Source organism: Conger conger, chromosome 8, assembly GCF_963514075.1.
Source record: "Conger conger chromosome 8, fConCon1.1, whole genome shotgun sequence".
Taxonomy (NCBI): domain Eukaryota; kingdom Metazoa; phylum Chordata; class Actinopteri; order Anguilliformes; family Congridae; genus Conger; species Conger conger.
In genome coordinates this window covers 21193247-21220156 of record NC_083767.1, presented here as the reverse complement: position 1 = coordinate 21220156, position 26910 = coordinate 21193247, and the positions used below count along the sequence as shown (strand labels likewise).

Below are 26910 nucleotides of genomic sequence, written 5' to 3'. Positions count from 1 at the left end.
GGATAAGAGCGTCTGCCAAATGCCAATAATGTAATGTAACATTTATTCATTTTAATTTGCATGTGAGTTTATCCAACAGGTTGCTCTGCCTGTCAGATAATTTGGCAATTTAATTTATAATTGATGTCTTTGCTTCTAACTATAGATTCCAGTATTTTACATATGATGCAAGTTAAACTGACAAGCCTGTTGTTTTTCCTGGATTAGTATGGTCCCCTTTCTTATACTTTGGTATTGTATTAACTTGCTTCCAGTTTACCCGGGATTTCTCCAGTTTCTGTAAACTTTCTAAACATGTAAGTCAGTGGTTTATAGATTATCTCATCAAACTCTTTGAAGACCCTTGGGACAGGAGCCTGCGACATAACAGCTTTTTTAGTTTTATGTGATTTATCTAGCAAGGGTAATTTATCTTCTAAATTACCACTTTACATGAAAGAAGAAGAAAGTTGTTACCTGGGGGGTGGGGTGTTAGTTACATTATTTCTTATTATTTCTTAGCTCGCAAACAAGTTGAAATTATACGCAATTAGCCAGTTTTAGGAAATTAGTTCAGTCCCACTGCTCTCCAAAATGAGGATACACAACCCAAAAAACTCAAAATGTTTTATGATCAACCCATAAAAAGACAAAAACAAATGATCAGCATGTTCTTCATGGGTCTGTAGCATTAGGTGTAGTGAATACATTAGCATATACCTAATGCATTAATAGTAACCTGTGGAAATTACATTTTTGGCTTTGGCCTTAAAAAATCATGGAATGAAATAATATTTTAAATTGCATTTATTAATTCAAAGTTCACACAACATACATAATCTCGAACTAATAATAATACATACTGTCCTATTGTTACACATTGCAGAGGAACAATAGCTCTGACTTGGTTGACTAATTAAGAAATGTTCTTGCCACTTGGGAGCACCCTGACAAATTTGGTCTTATTGCTAATGAAGACATGGGAGATGTGCCCTCATTAACAACTCCTGTGCTGTGTAGGTGACCCTGTCTCAACCTCACTTGAGATGTAAATGTTACATGAATCCAAGCCTGATATTAGTGATACACTCTACATCAAAGCACCACATTCTTTTCCCACATACTCTGTTCCTTTGATTAAGCCCAAAGCAAAGCACACACGATCCAATTAGACAAGACTACTGTAGCTCCCTCACACAGCACAGAAAGTCTCTGGGTTCTCTAATTTGTGTGTGTGGGTGAGTGTGTGTATGCAGGAAGGGGGTGTAATGACTATTTTCTAACACTTTCTGAAATTGTGCTTCTGTCTGATTTCCAATTTAACAAGCTACATGCTACATAAAGGTAATAAGGAGTACATGGAACATAACAGGTGAGACAGAGTTCTCTCTTTCAGTGTTAGCTGCTTAAGTTTCTGCAACAAACATGACAACCTTTCTGGTTACCATTTGCATGTACAGTAATAGATTTTTGTCTGATGGAGTAGCACTCTTTTTGCTCAAGCCATATGGCTACCATGCCAACGTAATGTAGGGATGGACAATTTATTTTTTAGCTTTGAAACAAATTTGTAAAATGAAATGCTATGCGAACAGGAGAATCGTCCCTGTTGCTGAGAAAATAAATCTTCATGCAGCCTTACATTTCCTGCTGCAACTAAAAGCCGACTGCATCATCCCCAAAGAAAGGTTCACTAGCATACCATATTAACTAATATTAGCTCGCAAAATAATAGTAAGCAATTAATTGAAATTTGACACTGTATTCCAGACTTGCCATACAACTGAATGGAGCCCTTCCCATTTTAGACTGAAGCATAGAATCAGCTGGCATGTCTTTTTCTTTAAGCCAGTCCCACAAAACAACAATATTAATTTATCGTGGACTTCATGGTATATCGTGATATAAAGTGCTATAATGTGACTCCAGTCAAAGTTCCATCAAAGTTCACTAGAACAGGATTTTACCATCAGGTGAGGTTAGAATTGAGCGTTGTGGTACATCAGTTGTTCTTTTGGAATCAGAAGATGTTGTAATGGACTTTTCATATTCATATTTTCTCTTAATGGCCCATGTTTAAATGGTACCAGGCTATATGACATAAGTAGATTAACCTGTCTTTTGAGCATACTGATTTGAATATTAGAATTTTACATGCACACATACAGGTCGTCATTGTATTCATAATGTGTAAATACACCAATGCAATGAAAGTCTCCGTGGCCTTTTTACGATTTTCATATAATCGTATCATAATATGTTTTCCTTACCCTAACATGTTTGTATTATTTAAACTTCATATTAAAATTAGAGTAGCTAGTTATATAATGCTAGATTATTTTTAGTAACCATTCTTGTAAAGGCTTCAGATATTTAAATCAATGTATTTTGACCTCACCGACCAACCCCCATACATGCAGTGGTAATATTTCTAAGGTACTACTCGATCTGGCTGCTACAGATTCCCTGTCTCCATCAATGAGAGAGGGGAGAATACATTAAGGAAGTAGGCTTTTCTGATTCAGTGATTGCCCATTGGACTGTGAGACTCCCTGAGGGTTAGACTCATGTTGTTCACAAGCTCTGGCAAAATGCTTGAACTCCTGTCTGTTGTGTTTAAAATACTGTGGGCATGGCAGTTTAATTATGTTACATGTGTATCACACGCACGACTACGGTTTAGGCCAGAGCAGTCGGCAACCCCAGTTTTTTCAAACCCTGTCCCTGTAGTGTCTCAAGAAATCCAATACCTGAGCTGACAAGGTCTTGAACTGTGAGCAGCATGCAACCTGGCTGTTCCTGCTAAATACATGCTGTTGTACCAGATATCTCTGATATGCGACTACAGAATAATCAAGTCTGGTAAATTGACTATTGACCTGGTCTTCTGAGTTCAACGAAGTTGCATAGACACTGTGATCTGTAAATAAATAAAACTAGAAAAAGAGAGCTTCTTAAAGAAACAAACGTACTTTCTGTGTAATGTCCAATTCAACACAAAACATTTACTGTCAAGTTCTGTTATTGCTTGATAGACAGGTGAAAACAATAAAAGAAAATTAATATATTAATATCCTCTCTAGACAGCGGAACAACAATGTAAATACAGTAATGCTCAATTAGAATGCAGCCGGCCGAATGCAGCCGGCCGAAAACAACAATGCTCTCAGACAAAACAAAATCATTCAAGCCCAGAATACAGACCCTCCCAAGTGTAGCACGGGCCCATAGCCGTTCCCCTAAGCCAGCCTCAGCCAGAGTGGTGGAATTTTCCAGCAGAATCCACCGAGACGCTTCACCGCAACCCTCTCTACAGGGCCTTTGTATTTAAGTGTCTGTCTGCACTGGTTCATCTGAGCAATCCCACATTGGCGGAAAATCTTGTAAGGGTCACACTTCCACCAACATGCTGCAGTGGGTTCATTTTATACCACATATTTATATGAAATGAGTCAAAGTTTGGAAAACTGTCTCTTCAGGGGTTCTTCGCTCCTCCTTATATACAGTCCCTTCCAAAAGTGTTGGAACAGCAGGGCCAATTTCCTTTGTTTTTGCAATACACTGACTACATATGTTTTGGTCATGAGCAGATCCCTTCTTTCTCCACACTTTGGCCTTTCCATCACTTTGGTAGAAGTTAATCTTGGTCTCATCAGTCCATGGCTCATCTATGTACTTCTTTGCAAATCTTGCCTTTCGATTCTTACTACTGATGAGTGTTTTGCATCTTGTGGTATACCCTCTAAATTGCCGCTCTCTAAGTCTTCTTTGAACGGCTGATTGAGATAACTTCACCCCTGTTCTGTGGAGATTGTTTGTGATGTCACTGACTGCTGTTTTGGGGTTTTTCTTCACAGTTCTCACAATGGTTCTATTATCAACTGCTGTTGTTTTACTTGGTCGACCTGTTCGATATCTGTTGCTCAGTATGCCAGCGGTTTCTTTCTTTTTCAGGACATTCCAAGTTGTTGTACAAGCTATCCCCAATGCTTGTGCAATGGCTCTGATCAATTTCCCTTTTCTAAACTTCAAAATAGCTTGCTTTTCTCCAAAAAACTGCTCTCTGATCTTCATGTTGGTTTATCTTTCCTAACACAAATGCAGTCTCCACAGGCAAAGCCCAAGAGTAGACATTCAGAACTATTTATTATTTAACCAATCAGTCTAACAGTCCCATGTTCCAGTACATTCTCTCACCTAAAATTGGGTGGTCTGATACACGTGATATGTTCTAAGTTGTTTGAACTGAAAAAAAAAAAAAAACAGGTAATAAAAGCTGATATTCCGATCTGTCATCTTGCGTAGCTCTTTTGACCTCAAACTCGATTGTCTTCAGTGTATCGCAAAAACAAAGGAATTGACCTTGCTGTTCCAATACTTTTGGAAGGGACTGTATTTCCAAGTACATTTTGTCTCCTGCTGAAGACCCAGACATCCAAGAACAGTGACTCTTCCACATCTGAATGTACATGGTATACTGGAGGTGGGTGTCCATTCTTTTTCGCCCACTGTAGTCACATCAATACAGGTACGTTGACATCCCAAAAAATCTGCTCCACTAATTTACACACAGTCTCTTGTTATCAAATCATGCTTGTTACAATTACCTTTGTAGTAATTCTGCCACCTAAGCGGAATGCTCCTAGAACTAGTTAGTTAGATACCTTAGATTTTCCATATCGCCAACAATATAATCATGTTCAGTGTCACTGGAAAGCTGATGTAATGTGGAACAGGTTGGTGACCTTTGTGGTGTGGTACAGTGGGCACTGAATAAAGATCTTGGAATACCATTTAAAAAGGAACAATAGGTAATACAGAGATAAAGCAAGCAGGATCATTGTCTGTCATTTGTTGTCATTTGATGTCATGATGATGTATTGTTTTCCTTTGATCCTTTGGTATATAAGAGAAATTGTGGACTGATTCTGGGAGACTGGCTAATACAACCTCCTGTGTGCCATTTGTTTATAGCCCTTCTTTACACACATTTTGCAGTGCACCATTGCATATTGCTATTATTGAACATTTTGGACAACAAATTGCATTTGTTTTAACATGCATCCTCTTTGACTCACTAACATTGACATAGAACTCAGGATATGTGCATCACATAGTCAATCGCTTGTACACTAGTGTTGTCACAAGATACACAACAAAGGCACATCCGGGTCTACCAAGATAGATCTGTATAGAGATCGTATCCTGTTCTTATACAGATATTAGTCCTGAAAGGTGTTTGGAAGTGCTTGAACATGCTTTTGTGACTGCGGAGTCTGGTGATAACCTGTGCTTCACATTCCCCTTTACCCCAGTCTCGTGGGAAGGCCAACTGCCAGTGAGTATGCAGCCCTGAGTCTTCTAACTGTCCGCTGAGGTATGGAGATCAGTTCGGAGTCGCTCCTCAGTGTGTCCCAGACATCTATGCTTGTCCAACCCACTTAGAATTGCTTGAGACAGATGTCCAAGCAGGAACTAAAAAGAGCTCAGGAAGATGATGTAGCTATAGGAGCTGCTATCTCGGCAGTTAAATATGGAAATTGGCAGCTTGTCCTACCAAGGGAGTTCCGAGAGATGGTGCTGGTGTCCATGCACAACAACCTAGGACACCTTGGGGTAGAAAGAACAATTGACTAGCTGAGGAGTAGATTCTTCTGGCCAAAGATGTCAGTACAGGTAGAACAGTACATCAAAAACTGTGGAGAGTACGTCACTCATAAATCTCTTCCTCACCGAGCTGCTCCATTGCACCATATTTTGAGCCAAGGTCCCATGGAATCCATAAGGAAGTAGTTAGTGGTCACCAACCATTTTACATGCTATGCTCAGTCCTTTCCAACAATAAGCTAGAAAGCTCAAGTTGTTGCGAAGGTCCTGGTTGAGAAGTATTTTGTACATTTTGGATTTGGATCAAGGAAGAGATTTTGAGTGCCGGTTAATCTGAAAACTCCTGTCCTTGATGGGGATTTGCAAATCATCCGCAGGGAGCCCCTCAGTCAGAGAGGTTCAACCAAACCTTACTCTCTATGCTTGGGAGTCTGGGCCAAGCGAAAAATGCCACTAGATGCGTAATGTGTAATACAATAGTATTGAGAAGCCTGCTTCCCAGCTGACTTGTGTTTCGGAACCTCTCCAGATAGCATAGAGGATGGTTGTTATTCCCGCTATGTAGGCCTACAAGCTTGCCTCTGAGGCTGCAGACAAAAGGCACCAGATAAACAAGAAGGATTATGACCAGAGAGTTGGATTTCAGTGCTTGGAGATTACGAGCAGGGTGCTGCTCAAGAACTTGGGCTTGAGAGGAAAACACAACTTGGAAATTAGATGGAGCCCGAAAGCGATGCAAGGATTTTCACTCGTAGATCGCAATATCTTATCCAAACACGTTTCACGAAAATCAATCACTAGCAAATCGCACATAAACTTGTGACGACTACATACCTCTCACAAAACCAATTTTCTCCCTCGCAAGTAAGCATTTTCCTCTGATAATGCAGATAGGCTGCATAGACAAGCTCCAGAAAGAATACAATGTATTCTTAGATCAGCATCCTAAAGTGGTAGGTTACACTTTAATTATTTTAAACGATTTACTTCTGGAAAGTACAATGCAAGTGTATTTTAAGTAACCTCTACTCCCTGGGACTTTGTTCAGAAAAAGTACTTTAGGCATATTTTTCTAAACATCTTTTTTGTATGGGTTGACGGCTCCGAGCAACCACTTTCTTGGGGTTTTCAGGCAATGGAGTAAGCACATCTGCCCAGATACGTCCATAAAGCGTCAACGTGTAAAAACTTTATTCAGTTATCCGAGCCCATCACCTTCGTGCAATTGGTAGTTTACAAAGTCCCATCAATGCACTGACTGAGAACGCACACATGGTTGTGTGTAGAAATGGGTAGGCTACCACTCTCACAGTTGGTGACGTTGGCTTGATAAATTTTAATCTGTGTCAGACCTGTAGTCTGGCTTTGGGTTTTTTTACAGTTGGTAACACAGACGTGTGTTAGGTTTCGTGTTTTCACTTTATTGTATTCTAAGTTGTTTCCGTGTTTTTGTTACCTCTGTGCACACTGTAGCCACCCTGTCAGTTTGTTCACTTCATTTATTCATTTGACCTGTGGTTCACTTCCTGCACTTCCCACACCTGATTGCCATTCCTTCTTGTTACCTGTCTTATTTATACCCCTCAGTTTGCTGTTTGCTGGCTATTGACCCTTGCCTGTCTGACCTGCATCTTAATAATAAAGACTTTTATTATAAACTCTACACCTTAGTCTCGCATCTGGGTCGCTTGTTCTACGGACCTTATAACGTGATTGACCTGTGGGAGTTCTACACTTTCCTGCTTTAGATGTGTATGCACCCTGCTTACCTGTGCTTGATTTAATGGTTTCCTTCCCAACCGTCTGTCCGAGCAGATCGTACTGGTTTAACCGTGACCCGTCCTCTGCAACCACGACTGACTTTGAGGCGTTGTGGGTCCACGAATACGTCACCTCTGCCATTGTGTAGGCATCTACAGCAGCAGGGAATAAAACCGGACAGGTTAGAAAGCAGGGGAAACTAAAAGTGTTTTAAAGTCCAAATATCTTTTGCGCAATAAATATCTGATGAAATGCTTCATAGCATCTGAAAATTAGATGCCACATAACCCACTGGCTTGGGGTTTAAATGCTTATAACCTGCCATATGTTGGGGAAACATATTAAAATAAATATGTAAAGAGATTCAAATAATCAATGCCCTAGTTAAGATGTTAAGCACTCTGAATACTGAACATAAGTGGTAGAACCCCTCACTTAACCTACATATAAAATATATTTTACGTGATTTAAATTAATAAGAATTATTGCGAATGACAATTATCAATTCAATCACTAAATTCTTTGATATGCCAGTCTACATTAAACTGGTGGAATCAACCAATAAGTCAAAACAAACTATCTCCATCAGATCAGTATGAATTAATTAAGAAGCAGACAGTTGAAAAGATTAATAATTACATTCAAACTTAAATAACTCCATAAACTCCATAAATAACGATGTATTCTGGTGTCTCTTCAGTGACAAACTGCAGGAGGTCAGGCCCAAAGATTGCAAGCTTGGATTAGAGTATCTGTGACTTTGATGTTTGAGGGCAGCAGCATTACTGTAAACAAAATAATGACATAGGGGCCTTGCACTGATCCTCCCTCAAAGGCCATAATCTAAACACAACCTCTCTTACACATTTATAAAATGATTTTGTTGACATGTATATGGAATGAATAGGAATTCTGGCACAATAACACAATAACAACTGAAGCTGAAATAAGATACACCACATTCATGCTACACAGTGCTGATGATGTGGATGATGCATTCACCACAGGCCAGAGGCAGCATCATATTTTGGTTTCTGCAATAGAAATTCTTCCAAAAAAATTTACATTAAAGTTTGTTTACTGCACATGCAAGTATGAAATTTAATTAAACATATCTTAGAAAGAATCATGAATTTGCTCACAGCCATTATGTTAATAAACCATGGCCATGATTGAAGGGTACATTTATTTATTTACATACATATACACTCATTGAGCACTTTATTAGACTTATATTTTCTTTGGTTGCTGTAACCTATCAATTTAAGAGGTTTGACGCGTTGTGTGTTCAGAGATGCTGTTCTGCATACCACTGTAATGTTCTTGAGTTTTGTCTGTTTGTTTAGTGTTATTCTTGTTATTTATTATCATTCATATCTGATTTATTGTTTGCCATTACAGTCCATTGAATTCGTCATCCCCTGTGATGTCTGATGCCCGAGTCACTCCCCTGTCTGTGTGCTGCACTATTTGGTTTCGGAGATTTCTGGGTTTCAACATTCCTTCCCAGTCTCGCGTTCCTTACTTCCTGCTTCTCTCACAAGTTAATGTTGTATACTTACTAACAACTACTAATAGAGATATGTCAATGATATTTAGCCCTTCTGTACCTCTGCCTTCTGATCTTCTGGATTTTAACCCCTGCTTGTTTTTTCGACTTTTCTTTTGCATCTCATTTTGGCATTGTTGTCTTGTGATCTCTTGGCTTTGGATTTGGACTAATAAATACATTTTTGGAATATCCCCATGTCTGTGTTTGGGTCTTCGGAACCGTATATAACAACCACTGTTGTAATGTGTGGTTATTTGTGTTACTGTCACCTCCCTGTCAGCTTTGACCCTTCTCCACTGACCTCTCTCTTTAACAAGGTGTTTCTGCCCGCAGAACTGCTGCTCACGGGATGTTTTTTTTTTTCACCATCTCTGCAAACTCTAGAGACTGTTGTGTGTGGAAATACCAGAAGATCAGCAGTTTCTGAGATCAAACCACTCTGTCTGGCACCAACAATCATTCCAAGGTCAAAGTCACTTAGATCACATTTCTTCCCCATTCTGACATTTGGTCTGAAAAACAGCTGAACCACTTGATCTCTTGTCTGCATGCTTTTGTGCATTTAGTTGCTGCCAAAAGACTATTGGCTGATAAAATATTTACATTAAGAAGCTGGTGTAAATGGTGCAATGCCATATCCTAATCCATCCATTTTTATTTTATTTTATTTTTTCCTCATCTTTACTTTTATTACTATTACTTTTTCTCCTCTTCTCTCCCTTTTTCCATACTATCCATTCAAGCTCCAACAAGTTTTCTTCCTTCGCTCTCTCCCTCTCCCTCCCCCTCTCTCTCTCTCTCTCTGAAATTTACCACTGGAATATAGGAATATATTAAAAAAATAATAATAATTAAAAAAAAGAAGCTGGTGTAAAGAAACTACCGAATGTGTTCTCTATATTGGGATATACTATGTGCTCCTTTGTACCAGGTGCACTTGTGCCTTGTACCTTTTAACACTTGTGACTGGGCAGGATTATCATTGTGCAGCTTTTTTTGAGGGATTTAATCGTATTTTTACAATAAGATATTGGCAGAGGGGGTTGAACAGAATGTGCATTTTGCATAAAGTCTGTATTAGCAGGGTGATTGAAAAACAGATTCATATTCTGTCTTTGGCTATGGACTGAACGTTATTTGAAGTCCTGATTTCATCTGGGATCCACTTTCTTCTGATATGGTGAAAATTGGATTCAAATGTGAACAAGCACATTTTTATGTAAAAAAAAAAAAAATCTTATTTGACATCCCAAACCTACCAACGCCCACACAGGCAATGTTTAAAAAAAAAACACTGCACTGCCTCAAATATAAATTAAAATACATTTCACAATATCCTGTGAGCTGGAAATATGACCTGCACACAACAAAGATTTATGAGGCTAATACAGCTTCATCATGCTCTTCAAGTGAAGGGAACTCCCGGTCAACAAAGGACTAGAATCACATCTGTGTTACCCGATGTAACAGAATGCAATTCCCTCTCAAACATGGAAGAGTTTCACATTACATAAAATGTGCACTATGGCATTTAAGATAATGTAATGTACTTATAATTAAGTTGAAGGATACTGTCGGCTACAAAAATAGGCTATAATTCAATCTCCAAAATGTGTGATGACAGAAAAAAGAACACTAATGGCAGCGCTTAGATAGCTTCTCAGCTTCCCAGCTGAAGCCTGTGGTGGCTATATGTTGTTAAGGAACCACCCCCCCGCTCTTTCAGTTCTGTCTGGGAAGGCTGATCAAATCTGTGAGTGTATTCCCAAACAGGCCTCACGGGGATGGGAGGAGGAGGAGGAGGGGGAGCTAACGATCGGATATAGCTCCACCCCCCAGCCTCTCATTCACCCCAGCCTTTTTGCTTTCCCTCTGTTTTTGGACCGGATGGCTAGGGGTACCCCGAGGGATGGCGTCTAACCAAGACAGCCGGCAGCATCACTGTGCCGTTTCTCAGTGCTGCACCCAGATACGTATAACGGATTCAGCTTCACATTTCTCGTCCTACATTTCTCGTGGGTTCAGTCGTTTATTTTTGTCCTCTTTTTTATTTTCCTTGCTCCATCAGGAGAGGCTAGAAAAAGAGGTTAGAAAAGGAAGTGAAGATAGGGAAATTGAGGGAACGTGAACTGTAAAAGTCAGCTCGAAGCCACGTCAGTTGGCAGATGCGTGGCTGATGGGGAGAGGTGGATTTACAGGTCCATCATTTATATGTCACAGTTTCCAAAAAATACTTCCGCAAAGGATTCACTCATGTTTCCTTGCTCAAATGCAAGATTGTTAGTTCCTAACTTCCACTTCCTAAGAAGGAATATTGAATGGGTTGGAATGATTAATGATGATTGATGTTGATTGACTGATCTCCAAAAATATTGGAATGAGCCCAGTCTGTCCATCTGCCTCACGATGGAGACAGTGGGATTGAAATAGGCCGAGGGCGAGATGTTTGTTCCACTTGGGCGAAAAGGGTGACATTTTCTCCCTGGGCAAAAATTGGGTAGTAAACAACACATTATTTTTTCTTCTTCTTCCTATATCGGAAAACAAAAAAATACAGAATAAAGTATCCTGATAGGAAATCAACGAATAATTGATGGAGGAATTCTCTACTTCCTTTGTGGGGAAGACAAGACAACAAAAAACTTTCTTTTTCAGTACATTCCAAGTTCTTGTACAAGCTATACCCAAAGTTTGGACAATGGATGAGCTTCAAAAAGGATTGCTTTTCTCCAAAAGACAGCTCTCTGGTCTTCATGTTGGTTTATCTTTTCTAACATATATGCAGTCTTTACAGGCAAAAGCCAAGGCTAAAACCTCACCTAAAAATTGAGTGGTCTGATATGAAAGGTGATATGTTGTTTAACAAATTGAGATAAAAATGCCAGAAAAAAAAAAAGCTGAAATTCAGATCTGTCATCTCTTATTTTGACTTCAAACTCAATTGTCTTCAGTGTATAGCAAAAACAAAGGAATTAACCTTACTGTTCCAATAGTTTTGGACGGGACTGTATGCCACTTGAAATAGCCTGAATTTGTAGAACTATGTAGCTGCCATATGCTGTTTCTGTTAGTGGTAGAGCTTGGCTGTCAGAATCCTTTCTTTTCTTTATAAAAAAAAATGTCACCCCCCTCCCCCAACCTGTACTAATTCAAAAGGACCATGATTGCACTCATGCAGAAGGTGTACTGAACCATTTCGAAGATTGGACCTACAAGTCAGGGCCACTAAATTCTGACCTTAGAAATTTTCTAGCACTCTTCAAACCCAAGGACTGGCGAGGATAGTTAAAATGGTCAAATAGAGACAAAGATGAGATGGATTATTTGGTTTACCAGCAGACTGGAAAAAAGCAGACAAGCTGACCCTGGATCCTGTATCCTTGCTCCAAGACTTTAATGTGGCATATACAGTATAAATCTTAAGAAAAATTACCACTAAAAGAAGAGGCTGCAGCTATGAAAGCTGTATCGTGAATGCAACCCTGGATAAAACAGGGGATATCATGTAGCTGGTTCAGTGCGCTGAATCTATACTTCACTGAAAGCCTGTAAGTTGGCTTAAAGGTGGCAATCAGAGCTTTCGGATGGCATACATTTTCCCCATCTCTTGGTCCCGGTGCAGTGTTGAAAGTGGCAGGGTGTTGTCAGAGGTGAAGGGGTCTAAATAATCTGAGTTGAAGCTTTTTGGCAAGGTTATTTACAGGGGTGTTTTTTGCAGCTCAACCATGGCTTGGTGGCCTAGTAAGGGGGGTTGTGAGGGCACAGTAAAAAGATGGATAGGGGGTGTAAGGGGAATTAAATGCGGTAGGGGCCAGTGAGGGGGTTTGTAAGGGGACAGTGAGTAGAAGGTGTAATAGGAATGAAATGTTTTATGTAGAGATAAACCGTGACTGCAGATTAACTACACTGCATTGCTCCCACAGTAGCTGTGAGAACAACAGACTCATACTCTAGTGATCATCGATAGCAGCTCTGTTATACAGCCGCCAGAAGACAGTGAGAAAGATTTGACAATTTAAATGTAACAACAAAACATAACAAACAGGGAATTAACTTAATTAACCCCTTAAGGGCTGGGACGGTGAGGTTTTTTTTTTCATTTATTCCGACAACAGTTCTTTATTTTGTAACATGTGGGTGCTAGGACCTCGCCTTCTCTGTATTTTGGAAATCCATATACTATAGAAAATAAGATAATGCCAGTGTCCTTTTCATGGCAAGGGTCCAGCAGAACCAAATGCATAATAGCACGTTTTTTAATTCAAAACTAACTCGAAGAAATGTCGATAGAATGCCCATTGTTTACTTAGAATTTCTCTGGAGGAATTATAATTGCTGTCCCTCTTGGCAATGCATACATCTACAAAAGCAATTGTACATAAGAATGCTATTATCTACATTTTGTATAGGCTCTCTGGAACACGATAAGGCCATGTATGAGCTTTTCTGACCAGTATTGGTAATGCAGTTGCATACTATATGCGTTACCCCATCCGTGTGTAAGAAAATACAGCATAACTTTTTATTTATTTTTTATTAAGGAAGTCCCATTGAGATTCAAGATCTCTTTTACAATGGAGACCTGGCCAAGACAACAGCAGCAATAAAATATACAGTATATAACACAAAAATACAAAAAACATAGACTACATGATAATAAAAGTGCATGCCTGACTGTTTTTCAGTGGGGACCCAATTTACAGAAAACAACACTGTTCCTGCAAGGGGTTCTGTGACAAAAATGTAAATTTGGCAAGCGAAACCAGGGTACCAGTCGGTAAGGTCTGTTAATCCATTCCATGCCAGAGGTGCAAAGTGAGAGAAAGCTGTCTTTCCTAATTCAGTGAGTACTCCGGGAATTTTTAGAAGTAGCTGTCTACAGTAGTGGACCTAGTATGGTAGCTACTAGAGGTAAAGCAAAGTAGGTTACAAAGGTATAGGGGATCTCCTCAAGGATGGCCTTATATATAAAGATATAAATGTGTGATTTCAGAGGTCCACTTCTGCTCAGCAAAGAACCAACCACAGGCATGTTATTGAAGTGATGACTTAGAAGCATTCTAGCAAATTACATTAAATTTCCAATAGTGCATTTTTTGTTAGACTTGGATAAAATAACACAGCATTTTTTGCCTGCGTAAGAAAACCGTAGCATTTTCAATATGCACACTGATACCGTTGCGATGCGGCAAAAACAGTTCTAGCGATTGTATGCCCAAAAGGTTGACATTTTACAGCTAAAAATATATTTGCCGTTACCCACATCTAAATCCACATTACATTAATGGCAATTGGCAGGCGCTCTTACCCAGAGCGACGTACAGTTGATTCGACTAAGCAGGAGATAATCCTCCAATGCAGGGTTAAGGGCCCAACAGCTGTGCGTATCTTATTGCAGCTACACCACGGATCGAACCACTGACCTTGCGTGTCCCAGTCATGTACCTTAACCACTACGCTACAGGCCGCCCATAATACAGTCACTATGCGTATAAATAAGGAGCCAGTCTGCTTTTTAATAATAAATAGCATGTGAAATTGTGAAATGTGTTTGACTTGTTGTTTAAAAACCTCAATCCATGGACCTCAATGAATATACACTCAGTGACTACTCTAGTAGGTAGACCTGTGCACCAGCACACCAACTTGGTTAATCCAAATATTTAATCAGCCAATCATATGGCAGCAACTAAATGCATAAAATCATACAGACATGGTCAAGAGGTTCAGCTGTTTTTCAGACCAAATGTCAGAATGAGGAAGAAATCTTATCTAAGTGACTTTGACATTTTGCACATTCAACATAGAGAGAGCATACAGTACATCAGACAAAGGATCTCCTGGGATTTTCATGCACTCTCTAGAGTTTGCAGAGAATTGTGCGAAAAACAAAAAACATCCAGTGAGCAGCAGTTCTGCTGCAAAAACATGGTGTTAAAAAGACAGGTCAGAGGAGAAGGGCCAGACCGGTCGAAGCTGGTGACAGTAAAGCAAATATACATGCATTACACAATAGTGGTATGCAGAAGAGCATTTCTGAATACACAACCTGTCAACCCTCTAAGTGGATAGCCTGCAGCAGCAGGAGGCCAATAAGGCCAATTAATTTAATAAATACCTAATAAAGTGCTCACTGAGTGTATTGGTATACAAGATTTCATTAATGTGATTATTGTATTTTCATGATCTTCTCAACCTGTTGCTGTCTGAGGAAAGAATGCAAGGAGAGGGAGGTTGAGACAGAAAGGTAGGGGGAGGGTGACAGGTTGGGGGGGAGTATTATACAAGCAATACTTTCATAAGCAAAATGCAGTCATATGACCCGTAATATAATTTAGTTTCCATGGGTACTTTTGGAATGTCCAAATGTTCTTTTTGGAAAACCTCCGAGACATAGCTTAGGAAAAACAATGCAGAATCATTATTTTTTGTGATATTGTCATCAAATATGAAAGGGGATTTGCACTCTCAGCACACCAGCCAAAGCCACAATGATCTGCATCCACTCAAAAAGAAAATATTTTCAGTGTGAAAAAAAACTTCCACTTTCACTCAATTCTTTGTGGCATGGATTCCACAAGATGTTGAAAACATTCTTTTGAGATTCCGTTCCATGTTGATATCACAATTTATGCAGATTTCTCTGCTGCACATTCATCCTGTGAATCTCCCGTTCAACCATATCCCAAAGGTCTTCTATTGGATCCGGTGACTGGGAAGGCCACTGATGAACATTGAACTAGTTTTCATGTTCATGAAACCAGATTGAGATGACCTTTGCTTTGTGACATGGTGCATTATCATACTATCAAGTATTATAACATATGTAGCATTCAAGCAATGATTGATTAGTATTAACGGGCTCAAAGTGCACCAAGAAAAGATTCCCCACACCATTCACCACCGCCATCAGCCTGGACTTTTAAATGTCCGAAAAGATGCACGCTCGCCATTGCAATAGCCCATGACTATAGGTGCTGAAACAACCCAAATCTTACTGGTGACTGTGTGGTTGCGTGACCACGCCTTAATATACGTCACCATGGAGTGATGTCATTACGTTGATTACGTCATTTACAATCGTTTTAGGACAAAAGCATTGAGTTCAACAGGTCGTCTCAAGTCTTTCAGATCAAGGCACAAATGAAGTATCAAGAATTATTTTGTGGTGTAGGTGGTCCAGTCTATGCACAGTCTTTCAACTCTTAGGTAGACACATGCACACACATGCACACACCCATATGTTTATTTATTTATTTAAGTGGCTATGGATACGGCAGGCTGTACCAATATATGCATTTTGAAATACGCCGGCCGGTCTTTATTTTTCAAAAAATATTCTACAGGTCATGGAGCACCTTTTAAGATAGACGTGATCATGAACACCAGTACGTACCAAGATATTTAAATAACAAAACAATGCACCCCCCCCCCCCATGAGCTTACATCTACTCATCAGTTTATTTTGTAACAACATCATCACCTGTACCTTGTGGAAGCACACCTGAACACTAATCATTGTGATTAAGAAATTCTAGGCATGTTGTACGTGTAATGCTCCAGGGGAGGATTGTCTCCTGCGTAGTCTAAATGACTGGACCTTGCTCTGGAAAAGAGCGTCTGCCAAATGCCATTAATGAAGAGCCGCAGAAGGCCGTGCGCTAAGTCGTTAACTCATGTAACTGTTGTGGGTAAACATTTGTGTTAAATTATTAATATTGTTTGAGAGTCTTGTCTTCTGTTTTTAAGTCTTTTGACTTAAGTCCAAGTCAAGTCTAAAGTCATTCAGGCAAAGTCTCAAATCGAGGGTCAAGTCTAAAGTCATTCAGGGAAAGTCTCAAATCGAGTCAAGTCTCAAAGCAGTTAGTCCAATGTTTGTGACTCGAGTCCAACTCGAGTCCAAGTCTCAAGTCCCCAGGTCTGTTGTAATGCATTGACCATGGCCAAGTTTAATATCTTGTTATTAATTGCCCATAGGTTGAAAAAATAACAGCATTACCAGGCTTAGCAGCACAAATGTTACATGATAATTACATATTGCCATTCGATACTTATCAGTCTCATAACACAAGGGTCGGTTATAGCAAATATATGCATTTTGCTCTGCCAAACTTTGCCACATCGACCCCAATACTATACTGCTGTATTTTATACAGCACTGGGTGGCTATTGCCAGTGATCTATTAATTGAGAGATGATCAGTAGCTGGAAAGATAGCAATGGAGAAAGATATTGCTGACTAGCGAAAGCAATTAATAATTATCAGTCTCACTGGACAACCACAGGAACCTAAACAATAATTTATATTGTAAATGTTATATTGTGTATTACTGTTCTTCACTTCAACAGAACGTGTGTAGCTGCGCGAGATTACAAAGTGGAAACAATGGGAAGCTCTTGCCCCTCCCACAGCCTAGTACACTTGGGCGACCTGTAAACCAAGTCGCTCATATTCTGAACAAGGGGCAAAATGGGGAAACCACCAAGGTTTGTTGCATCTATCAGTCTCTGGCCAGTTACATTACGTTGTTTTTGTGTTTAGTGATTGTGTTGAACTTGCAGTTGTCTAAGTAAGAGTAGTGATAAGCCTTATTTCAGGACTAGTAGAGTTTGTGATTTTGTAAGAAATTCTAGGAGGTGCTTTGGGCGGTGATAGCACCACTAACTTGTTGCCAGGTGGTGCTATATCACCAGCAGCACCACTCATTCTGGCACCATTTCTAATGACTGTTTTTTTTGTGCGGGCAGGGTAAAATGAAAGGATGACAAGATATTTCTGACCATTGGAAAGGTAATGTTATATTTCTACATTTTCCGGTTAGCAGAAATGTTGCTACTAAGACTTAGCTGGCAATGGCTTTGAACTAGTTGGCTTGTAGCTAACATTAGAACAGAAGGTATTTGTGTCTGAAGTGAGCATTGTCCAATACAATGCATCGTCGTGTTAACTTATAGTAAATGTAACATATTTAATGGTTTAACTCAATGGTTAGCTCACAATGTTCTGAACAGTGCAACTTTCATGACAAATAAATAAGAAATTACTTCCAGATCAGCTTTGGCTTTTGTATGTGTGAAGTCTAATTCCTTCCATTTCAGTGGTAATGGTGCTCCCCTGTGACTGTGTGGTGAGGACACTGTTGCTAACGAGAGACTATGAACCGGGCAGGCTAATACAGCTCAGCCAAAAGTGTTCCTTGTAAAATTGTTCATGCATGTACACACATCGTTTTATATAGACGGTATCAGTTTTTAATTCATGTTCAAATTCACCAGATAAATCAGTTATGCAGGCGAATCTCGATTAAATCTCTGAGTGCAAAACTGTAGTAGTTGTGCTTCAGGTGCTGAAATTTTTTTTAACATGATATTGATATTGATATTGATACTACAACAGACTAGGCTCGAACAAAAATACATTTGTATAAATTATCAATTGGTCTTAACAATTGATATTCATCTATGATTTCATTACTCTGTACAATGAGCCTTTCATGGTTCACAGTGGTCAAATAAAAGTGGCGGAACCAGCACAATTTACAGGGAAACTCCACACCAGCTAAACTCTCTTTTTGAGAAAAATTTAATTGGCACGTTAAAATTCATAATAAACTAAGCGCTCATTAATAATGTGACACATTTTGGTCTTATTCCTAATGCCGTGTCTGTCCTTTATAGGTTTTAGTGAGATGTCTGCAGGCTAATACATGAGAAACCAATTAATCTTGAGAGCTTGGAGACTAATACATTTGCATTAGCAAGTTTGTTTACTGAGGAGGTCTGACCATGTGGGGTCTCTGGGCATTTCAGGGGAATAAATGGGTAGAATAATATATTTGCATTGAACAAATTATTCCCCTTCCCCCTTTTGTGGGGTCATGTACAGAGATCTAAGAGGCAGAAAGGCTACACCAATGTACCTCAGTCAAAAAAAAAGAAAGAAAAAAAAGAATGAATAGTTCTACTGGTAGTGTAATCAGCTAGAAAGAAGATAAAGATTAATTAACGTGGAAAACAAATTAGCACCACCACCACACGTGGGTATAACCACCTCCCCCAACCCCAGGCTTCTGCAAATTCTTTAGGATTCTTGTCCCACTTAATATGGTGTTTACCCAACTTCATGGGCACATAGTGGGCTACAGAATTATTGGCAGCCCTCACTGGCAATGCACAAAATATAAACAATATAATTATTGAGAAACTCAAAAATGTCAACATGTGAAAAATTATGTACTATATGAATGTTTCAATTGAACCAACGAAAATCAAACATTCATTTTGTAGAAGATCGTTTTTTACCAAAGTCAAGCTCCATAATTATTGGCTCCCCTGGTTTTAGCCGTTTTGTTCCTTCACTTCGAGAAATTAGATAGTGGAGGGAGGGAGTCCACAAAGATCGGTTTCCGGGGCACAGCATGGAGGAGGGTGGTAGTGATTTAAGGAGTATGCACTTTCCGGCTAATGGGATGCATCCGTTGTCATGACAGGCTATATCTAACCTCTTTCAAGATGGCAGTTAGCTTAGCTAACATTAGCTACTGATAGATAGCTAGCTTGTTAGTTTCTAGTAGCTAGAAATACAACAGTACAAAGCTATAATGAAGCTATTCAACTTAAATAAATATGTATGTGTTACCCCAACTAATGTGTTACTTACCTAGCTCGTTATCTATCTATACTTCAGGCTTAAGTTGCCCTGCTGCTCTAGGATATGATTTCCCAAAATAACTAAGTAACACAATGTCTTTACATACCCATACTTTAACATCTCTGGTTAGTCTGTTGCTATTCTAGCCATCAAATTTCTACCGGCGTGTCTTGTTGGGATAGCTAGCTAGTTCGATGCTTAGCTAGCTAGTCTATATCGGCTTGGTGGTAAAGTAACGTTAACATTACAAGCTAATTGCAATAGCTAGCTAGCTAGCAACTTCTAGCTAATTAGCTATGTTATCCTAATACCTATTGTAAGTTCTGTAAAGCATATACATTAAACCAACAACAGCAGTAGACTAGTTGTCACCGCCAAGCTTAGAAAACAACATTGCCTTAACATTTCCTACAGATATCAACAGCTAGCACATCCTGATATGACATCTTCTCTGTTCATTCTCATTGCCCACCGCAACATTAATTACATGGCTAGCTATCATAGCTATCAAAATGGGCAGAGCTAGCTTGTAACTGGCTTTGATCATGCTGTAATGTTAGCTAATTTAAACAGTAAAGTTGGCCACACTTCATCTCCTATGGTTGGTTGGTCACGTAGCTAGCTAGCAAACATATATTTAGCTAACCTGTGTAGTCAGCAGCTATTTAAATGATCTTGTGATGGAGCTGTCATGTTTTTTTTCTGTTGTTGCGCTCTCCGGTGAATTTCCCCATAGGATCTCAGACCAGATTTCCCTTCCCAAATCCTAACCTGAGGCTAAGTAAATGAAAAAAACAAACAGACCCTCGATCACAATGAAAATAAGTCTGACTTTCTTTTCATCCTTGTTTTTTTTTTTTACTTCGGGCTATGTTTCTACAGCAAGCTGGAAAGAAAAAAAACGTAATATGCTCACACAACCCTACAGAGGTTTCACCACATGCAGTGCCATGTAAGGGATCCAATGGAGGGAAAGAGAGTGAAACTGATGTAGGATTAAATGGATGCATTTTTAAATATGGCAGTGGTCTTTATTTTTTTTAATTCTACATGTCCTGAAGCACCTATTAGGACGTGATTATGAACACCAGTACGTGCCAAGATATTTAAATAACAAAACAATGTACCCCCGGCCCAAAGAGCTTACAAGATTTCTGTTTTCCTTTAAAAATTACACTTTTGAATGCAATTCACTTACGATTATCTACTTATATAAGTACACATATCATATAATAAAATATTAACTTTTATTAAGAATATTATAGAGTTTATACAGTTTAAAGCATTTTTAATCATGAAAAATCTCGTTTAAGCAGGTGGGTTTAATGTTGTGGCTGATTGGTGTATGTAACACACTATATTTACTGATTACAGACATCTTTATATCAGTGGTCACACTAATGCAGTATTCTTATTATTATATACGCAGAAAAAAACATGCAGATTAAAATTTCTCTTGCGTTCCAAACAAGCAGATATTTGGAGGTTAACTTTGTTGTATTAAATTTGATTGATTTGAGAAGCTACAGCAACTGCGACTGAACCTGTGGAAATAATTGCTGCCACACACACAAGCACACACAAAGACTGACCCTGTGGAAATAACTGAAATCTTTCTAAGCCGATCAGCTTTCGGCATCTAGCAGGTGTTGTAATTAGTATCATAATATTTACATGGTCCTGTATAGCAAGTTAAAGAAAGTAAAGCGCATGCATCCCTTTCATCTCTTCTCTTTTTGCGCTAGCTTAGTGACCTAGCTAACTAGTTAGTTTAAAACAAACGTAAAAAAATCCACTTGCAATGGCAGAAGCCAAATGGTAGCTAAAACTTTCGCAAAATCAGCTATCACAATGCTTCTGGACAATTACCTTAACTCAATTTCATTTTTGACTCGGTCCGGAAAAGGTGGAAAAGAATGTGGTTCAAGGGGTTCAAGGCTTGCTGGTTACTTCATTGAACCACTTGCTGCTGTGACGTTCATGTGTAAGGGCCATTATGTATTTGATAGGTAACTATCTTAAACTACTCATGGTTCTCTTTAAAAAAAAAAGGTTAAATACAATTAGCAGAGTTTATTCAGAACACAAGTGGAATATTGTAAAACGCAGATTTTTAAATGGTTTATTATCTGAAGACACAAGATATCATCGGTCAGGGCAACCACTGTATCTATAGATATGATTACAATACCTTCCAGTAAAAAAAGTCAACACAAAAACTATGTTTAAAGTGAGAGATAATGTCATAATGCTAGGCAGAAGCAGAAAGAGACAGGAAAATCAACCCAAAAACTATGTTTTAAAGAAGAGATAATGATGGGCAAAAGCTGAAAAAGACAGGATATTCACAGAAGTACCGAGAACGTTATCTTGACCTATGCACTGACAAGGCTTTCAACACACAATGCATTAGTACCTGCTACAGGTATTGTAACTATGGTGGTCTACTTCAAACAATGTACCACTGGGCAGACTGCTGAGGATTCAATGAAATATTCTCGTTTTTAATGAACTAAATAGATTATTTTCTGAGGAACACAGGACTCAATTAGGTAAGTATTTTGTTGCTATATGTACTTAAAATGTACCAATTATGTGTCTTGTTACTTTCTAGTGATTAATGCTCTGTAAAAGAAACTAAAAGAGGTCATCACTGCCAAATTACATAAGTACATAGTGTATGAATTAACTAATGGTAACAGCCATGAAAATCGATGTTCAGATCACAACAGAGAACATAATTTCTCTTTAATTAGATTGATTTTACTTTTAAATTGTATTAGTTTCTATTTTAAAATGTATAGTTCTATTTTAAAAGTATTTCCTGTTGTATTGTACTGCTTACATTTTTGTTAACAGGGACCTCTTGGAAATGGAAATGAGACGCACATCTCAATCAGTCCTCTCTGTGTAAATAAAGAATAAATAAAAATAATCAGAATTGAGTCTATCATCATTAAGATTATTATACAAGGATATTATTTAGCAGTGCAACCCACATTAATATTTTGTGTGAGCTCACATAGACATTACACATCAATTCTAAATCAGTTATTAAATAAATTCACCCAGACCTGCACCTACATGTATATTTTGAAGATGGAGCCTTTAAGCAATAGTTCACCAAACAATTATCAGCTGATTTCCTATCTCAAAAATAGTCTAATGGCAAAATGAATTGACATTCAAAAGGATTTTCCATTCGTACATTACTTTGCTTAATCACAAATGAATGGTAAAGATAGGAAAGCGTTTGGGCTGAAATTAGCTTGTTGATTTTGATATTTAGACCAGTACAGAATCTACTAGGCAATATGGATTAATTTAGCCATTAGGCAATTGTCAAAATAAGACATTTTCATTTTGGGGTGAAATATGAATTTACTTTATTTAATGAGTACCCGTAATGATAGAGAAACGACTTCACTTTATCAATAAAGCCTACATATGTGCTATTCAAGACGAGACAAAATTGAACAGTTTAACATTTACAAATACATTTGTATATTTCAAATGAAGATATTGAGATATATACTGACTGAAAAAAATTGATGTTAATATTCCTCTATGACCATTATTTTCATCGTCATACCTAAAATGTGACTTATATATTTTTTCTTCAGAGCATTAATGACTAGAAAATAACAAGACACATAATTGGTACATTTTAGCAACAAAATACTTACCTAATTGTTCCTCTGAAAATAATCTACTTGCATATCAAATATTTGGAATATTTGATTGAATCCTCAGCAGCCTGCCCAGTGGTACATGTTATCTGAAGTAGACCACCATAGTTACAGTATACCCATAGCAGGTAGTAATGCATTGTGTCTTGGAAGCCTTGTCAGTGCATAAGTCAAGATAATGTTCTTGGTGCTTCTGTGAATTTCCTATCTTTTTGAGTTGGTAACATAATTTGGAGAAAAGTGAGATGAACAAAAGACCTACTGCTTAAATTGGTATATAAATAAGTCATTAAATCCAATCTACCGTCTACAGGCTCATTGTTTATTATGTTTATACATACACACTGATAAACAGCAATTTAACCGGTAATAGTAAAATGCATGGAATGCCCCAAATTACTTTGGCTGAGCCCCAAATGTATTCAAACCTTGGTGACGCCCCTGCCTCTCCCCCATTAATTTTAATGAATTGATCTTTTTACTTTGTCGAAGAAAAAAATGAATACTCCCAAGACCAACATCAGCCGTGAAGTAGGCTAATTGGGACAACATGTTTACTATTTTCTTGTTTTGTATTGTTCTATTAACCCTATATAGTGTAATAAGCCTCAAAGGTTAAGATTGTTGTTAAAAAAAGACATTTATTTTAATATTGCCATTGCTTTGTCTTTCCTTTGTAAGTATAGAAGTTGGAGGTGAGTACTAGTGTGTGTCTGCTTGTGTGTGCGTGTGTATGGTACCCCACCCAGGTAAATGGCCACCAGCCACCACTGCTGCAATTACTATCTCAGGCACCAGATCTCAATCCAAATGAAACCCTGTGGGCTGAACTGAAGAGGGCAGTTGTTATGCACAAACACAATAATGTGAAGGCTCTTGCAAGGATCTGCATAGAGGAATGGAAGCATTACAGGAAAATGCTCCATGTTATTATCCTTGGCAGGGTTGGTTGCACCAAGTACTAAACCAGGGGTGCCAATAATTCTGGAACCTTGATTTTGGTAAAAAGTGTAAAAGTGCGGAGCCTCAGTTTTGATCAGCATGTGTGCTGTGCTATCACTGTGTGCTGTGGTACTTACAGCTGCCAAACTTCAGGGGGCAGGAGTGAGAGTCCATAGGGAAGTCCTCCAGATGCATGGGACACTCTGCCTGGACTGTCAACCTAAGGACAAGCACACACATGCGCACATGCATGCAAGCAACCGCAGACACACAGTGCACACACACACACACACACACACACACACACAAGCATTGACAGTCACAAAAAAAAACAGAAATGTTAAAATTACTCAGCTAATGCTGCTCATGGTTATTTGTGTACCACATACTGTACCTTCATGCACTGTGCACACCATAAAATATTAGTTGGCACTTTCTGAAGAAATTCAATGGAGGTAAAATACATGTAAGCCCTTCTTGCAACAATAGTTTCTCCTCTAAATAAACCTGTGTTTCAGAGCTAAATAATAACCTACTCACTCTGTCAGTATCCATAAAATGCAAAAACATAGTGAGCACTAATTGTCATATGTTGCATAGCAACTGCAATCCCATCTTGGAAAATGGACATGATGAATGATAAACTCCACCAGTGCTGCAAAACATCTACAGGTACAGTACTGTGCAAAAGTTTTAGGCAGGTGTGGAAAAAATGCTGTAAAGTAAGAATGCATTCAAAAATAGAACTGTTAATTGTTTATTTTCATCAATTAACAAAATGCAAAGCGAGTGAACAGAAGAAAAATCTAAATCAAATCAATATTTGGTGTGACCACCCTCAAACCAGCATTCAAACCAGCATCAATTCTTCTAGGTACACTTGCACAAATTCAGAGATTTTAGTCAGGTGTGTGATTAACTAATTATACCAAACAGAAGCTAATGATCATCAATTTAATATGTAGATTGAAACACAATCATTAACTGAAACAGAAACAGCTGTGTAGGAGGGTTAAAACTGGAACAGCCAAACTGTTTCCAAGGTGAGGTTGCTGAAGACAGTTTAATGTCGGGAGTCATGGACCATGGCAAGACTGAGCACAGCAACAAGACACAAGGTAGTTATACTTTATCAGTAAGTATAGGCAGAAATTTCTCTCACAGGCAGAAATTTCAAGGCAGACGGGGATTTCCAGATGTGCTGTCCAAGCTCTGTTGAAGAAGCACAAAGAAACAAGCAACGTTGAGGACCGTAGACACCGTGATCGGCCAAGGAAACTTGAAAGACACATCATGCTTACTTCCCTTCGCAATCGGAAGATGTCCAGCAGTGCCATCAGCTCTGAATTACCAGAAACCAGTGGGACCCAGGTACACCAGTCTGCTGTGTGTCTGGTCAGAAGTGGTCTTCATGGAAGAATTGCGGCCAAAAAGCCATACCTCCGACGTGGGAACAAGGCCAAGCGACTCAACTATGCACAAAAACACAGGAACTGGGGTGCAGAGAAATGGCAGCAGGTTGGACTGTTTAGCTGGCTGTAGCAGAAGGCAGTTTGTTTGCTGAAGGGCTGGAGAGTGGTACAAGAATGAGTGTCTGCAAGCACCAGTGAAGCATATGGTGGAGGTTCCTTGCGAGTTTGGGGCTGAATTTCTGCAAATGGAGTAGGGGATTTGGTCAGAATGAATGGTCTCCTCAATGCTGAGAAGCACAGGCAGATACTGATCTCAACATCATCAAGTCTGTCTGGGATTACATGAAGAGATTGAAGCATTTGAGGCTGCCTAAATCCACAGAAGAACTGTGGCCAGTTCTCCAAGTTGTTTGGAACAACCTACCTGCCGAGTTCCTTCAAAAACTGCGTGCAAGTATACGTAGAAGAATTGATGCTGTTTTGAAGGCAAAGGGTGGTCACACCAAATATTGATTTGATTTAGATTTTTCATTCAATTCTTCTGTTCATGTATTTTGTTCATTGATAAAAAATAAACTATTAACATTCCTATTTTTGAAAGTTTAACAAAAATCTATGCCAGATGAATGCATTTTACAGCTTTTATCCCTAGACAGCATAAATCATGAAGAGGCAATCAACAGTAAGAAAGATGTTGATGGGCAATAAGAATAAGCAGGTTCCATTGTATTCATTGTAGCCTGCTACTTAGTCATAACCTTAATTTAACTTATGATTACTGTCATTGTTATCACTGGGAATATAAAATACATTATTATACTTCCATATTATATATTCCATATTAAACTTCTATTGTACATCCAGCCTATTATTTTGTTCATGTTGTAATTTCAAATTTTTTTACCATTGTTAAAAGTGTGGTTGTGTGCCTGCCATGTGAGACATTTCTGAGGGCAATTCTAAGGCTGAAAGATGGTGGACAATCAAGGGAAGAAACTGCCTCAGCTGTAAAGTGCCAGCAACAAAACTAGAGTGCTGCAATGTAGCAGGTAAAACAGCGAGAAACTGGGAGGGAAGCTGAATTGGTTCAATTAAGTCCGCAGTTGGTTCAATCAAGCAAAGTACGTGCCTGGAATGAAAACCTATAAGCAGCGCTATACCCCAAAACAAGGGTTCCATAGTAGTACAGAGCCAATAGTGATTCATTTTGCACATTCAACATAGAGAGATCATACAGTATCTCAGACAGGATATCCTGGGATTTTCACACACAACAGTCTCTAGAGTCTGCAGAGAATGGTGTGAAAAACAAAAAAA

General features: G+C 38.8%; 1 protein-coding gene across 1 annotated transcript in view; it reads right to left on the bottom strand.

The window, feature by feature from the left end:
- The window catches only part of LOC133135837 (gamma-aminobutyric acid receptor subunit alpha-2-like), a 161923-nt gene that overhangs the window by 72652 nt on the left and 62361 nt on the right, over positions 1 to 26910 (bottom strand). Inside the window, exons 6-7 of the mRNA XM_061253131.1 lie at positions 24319 to 24401; positions 7356 to 7499 (exon numbers count right to left, since the gene is read on the bottom strand). Coding sequence (XP_061109115.1) covers positions 7356 to 7499; positions 24319 to 24401 — 227 coding nt within the window. The remainder of the gene's footprint in view (positions 1 to 7355; positions 7500 to 24318; positions 24402 to 26910) is intronic.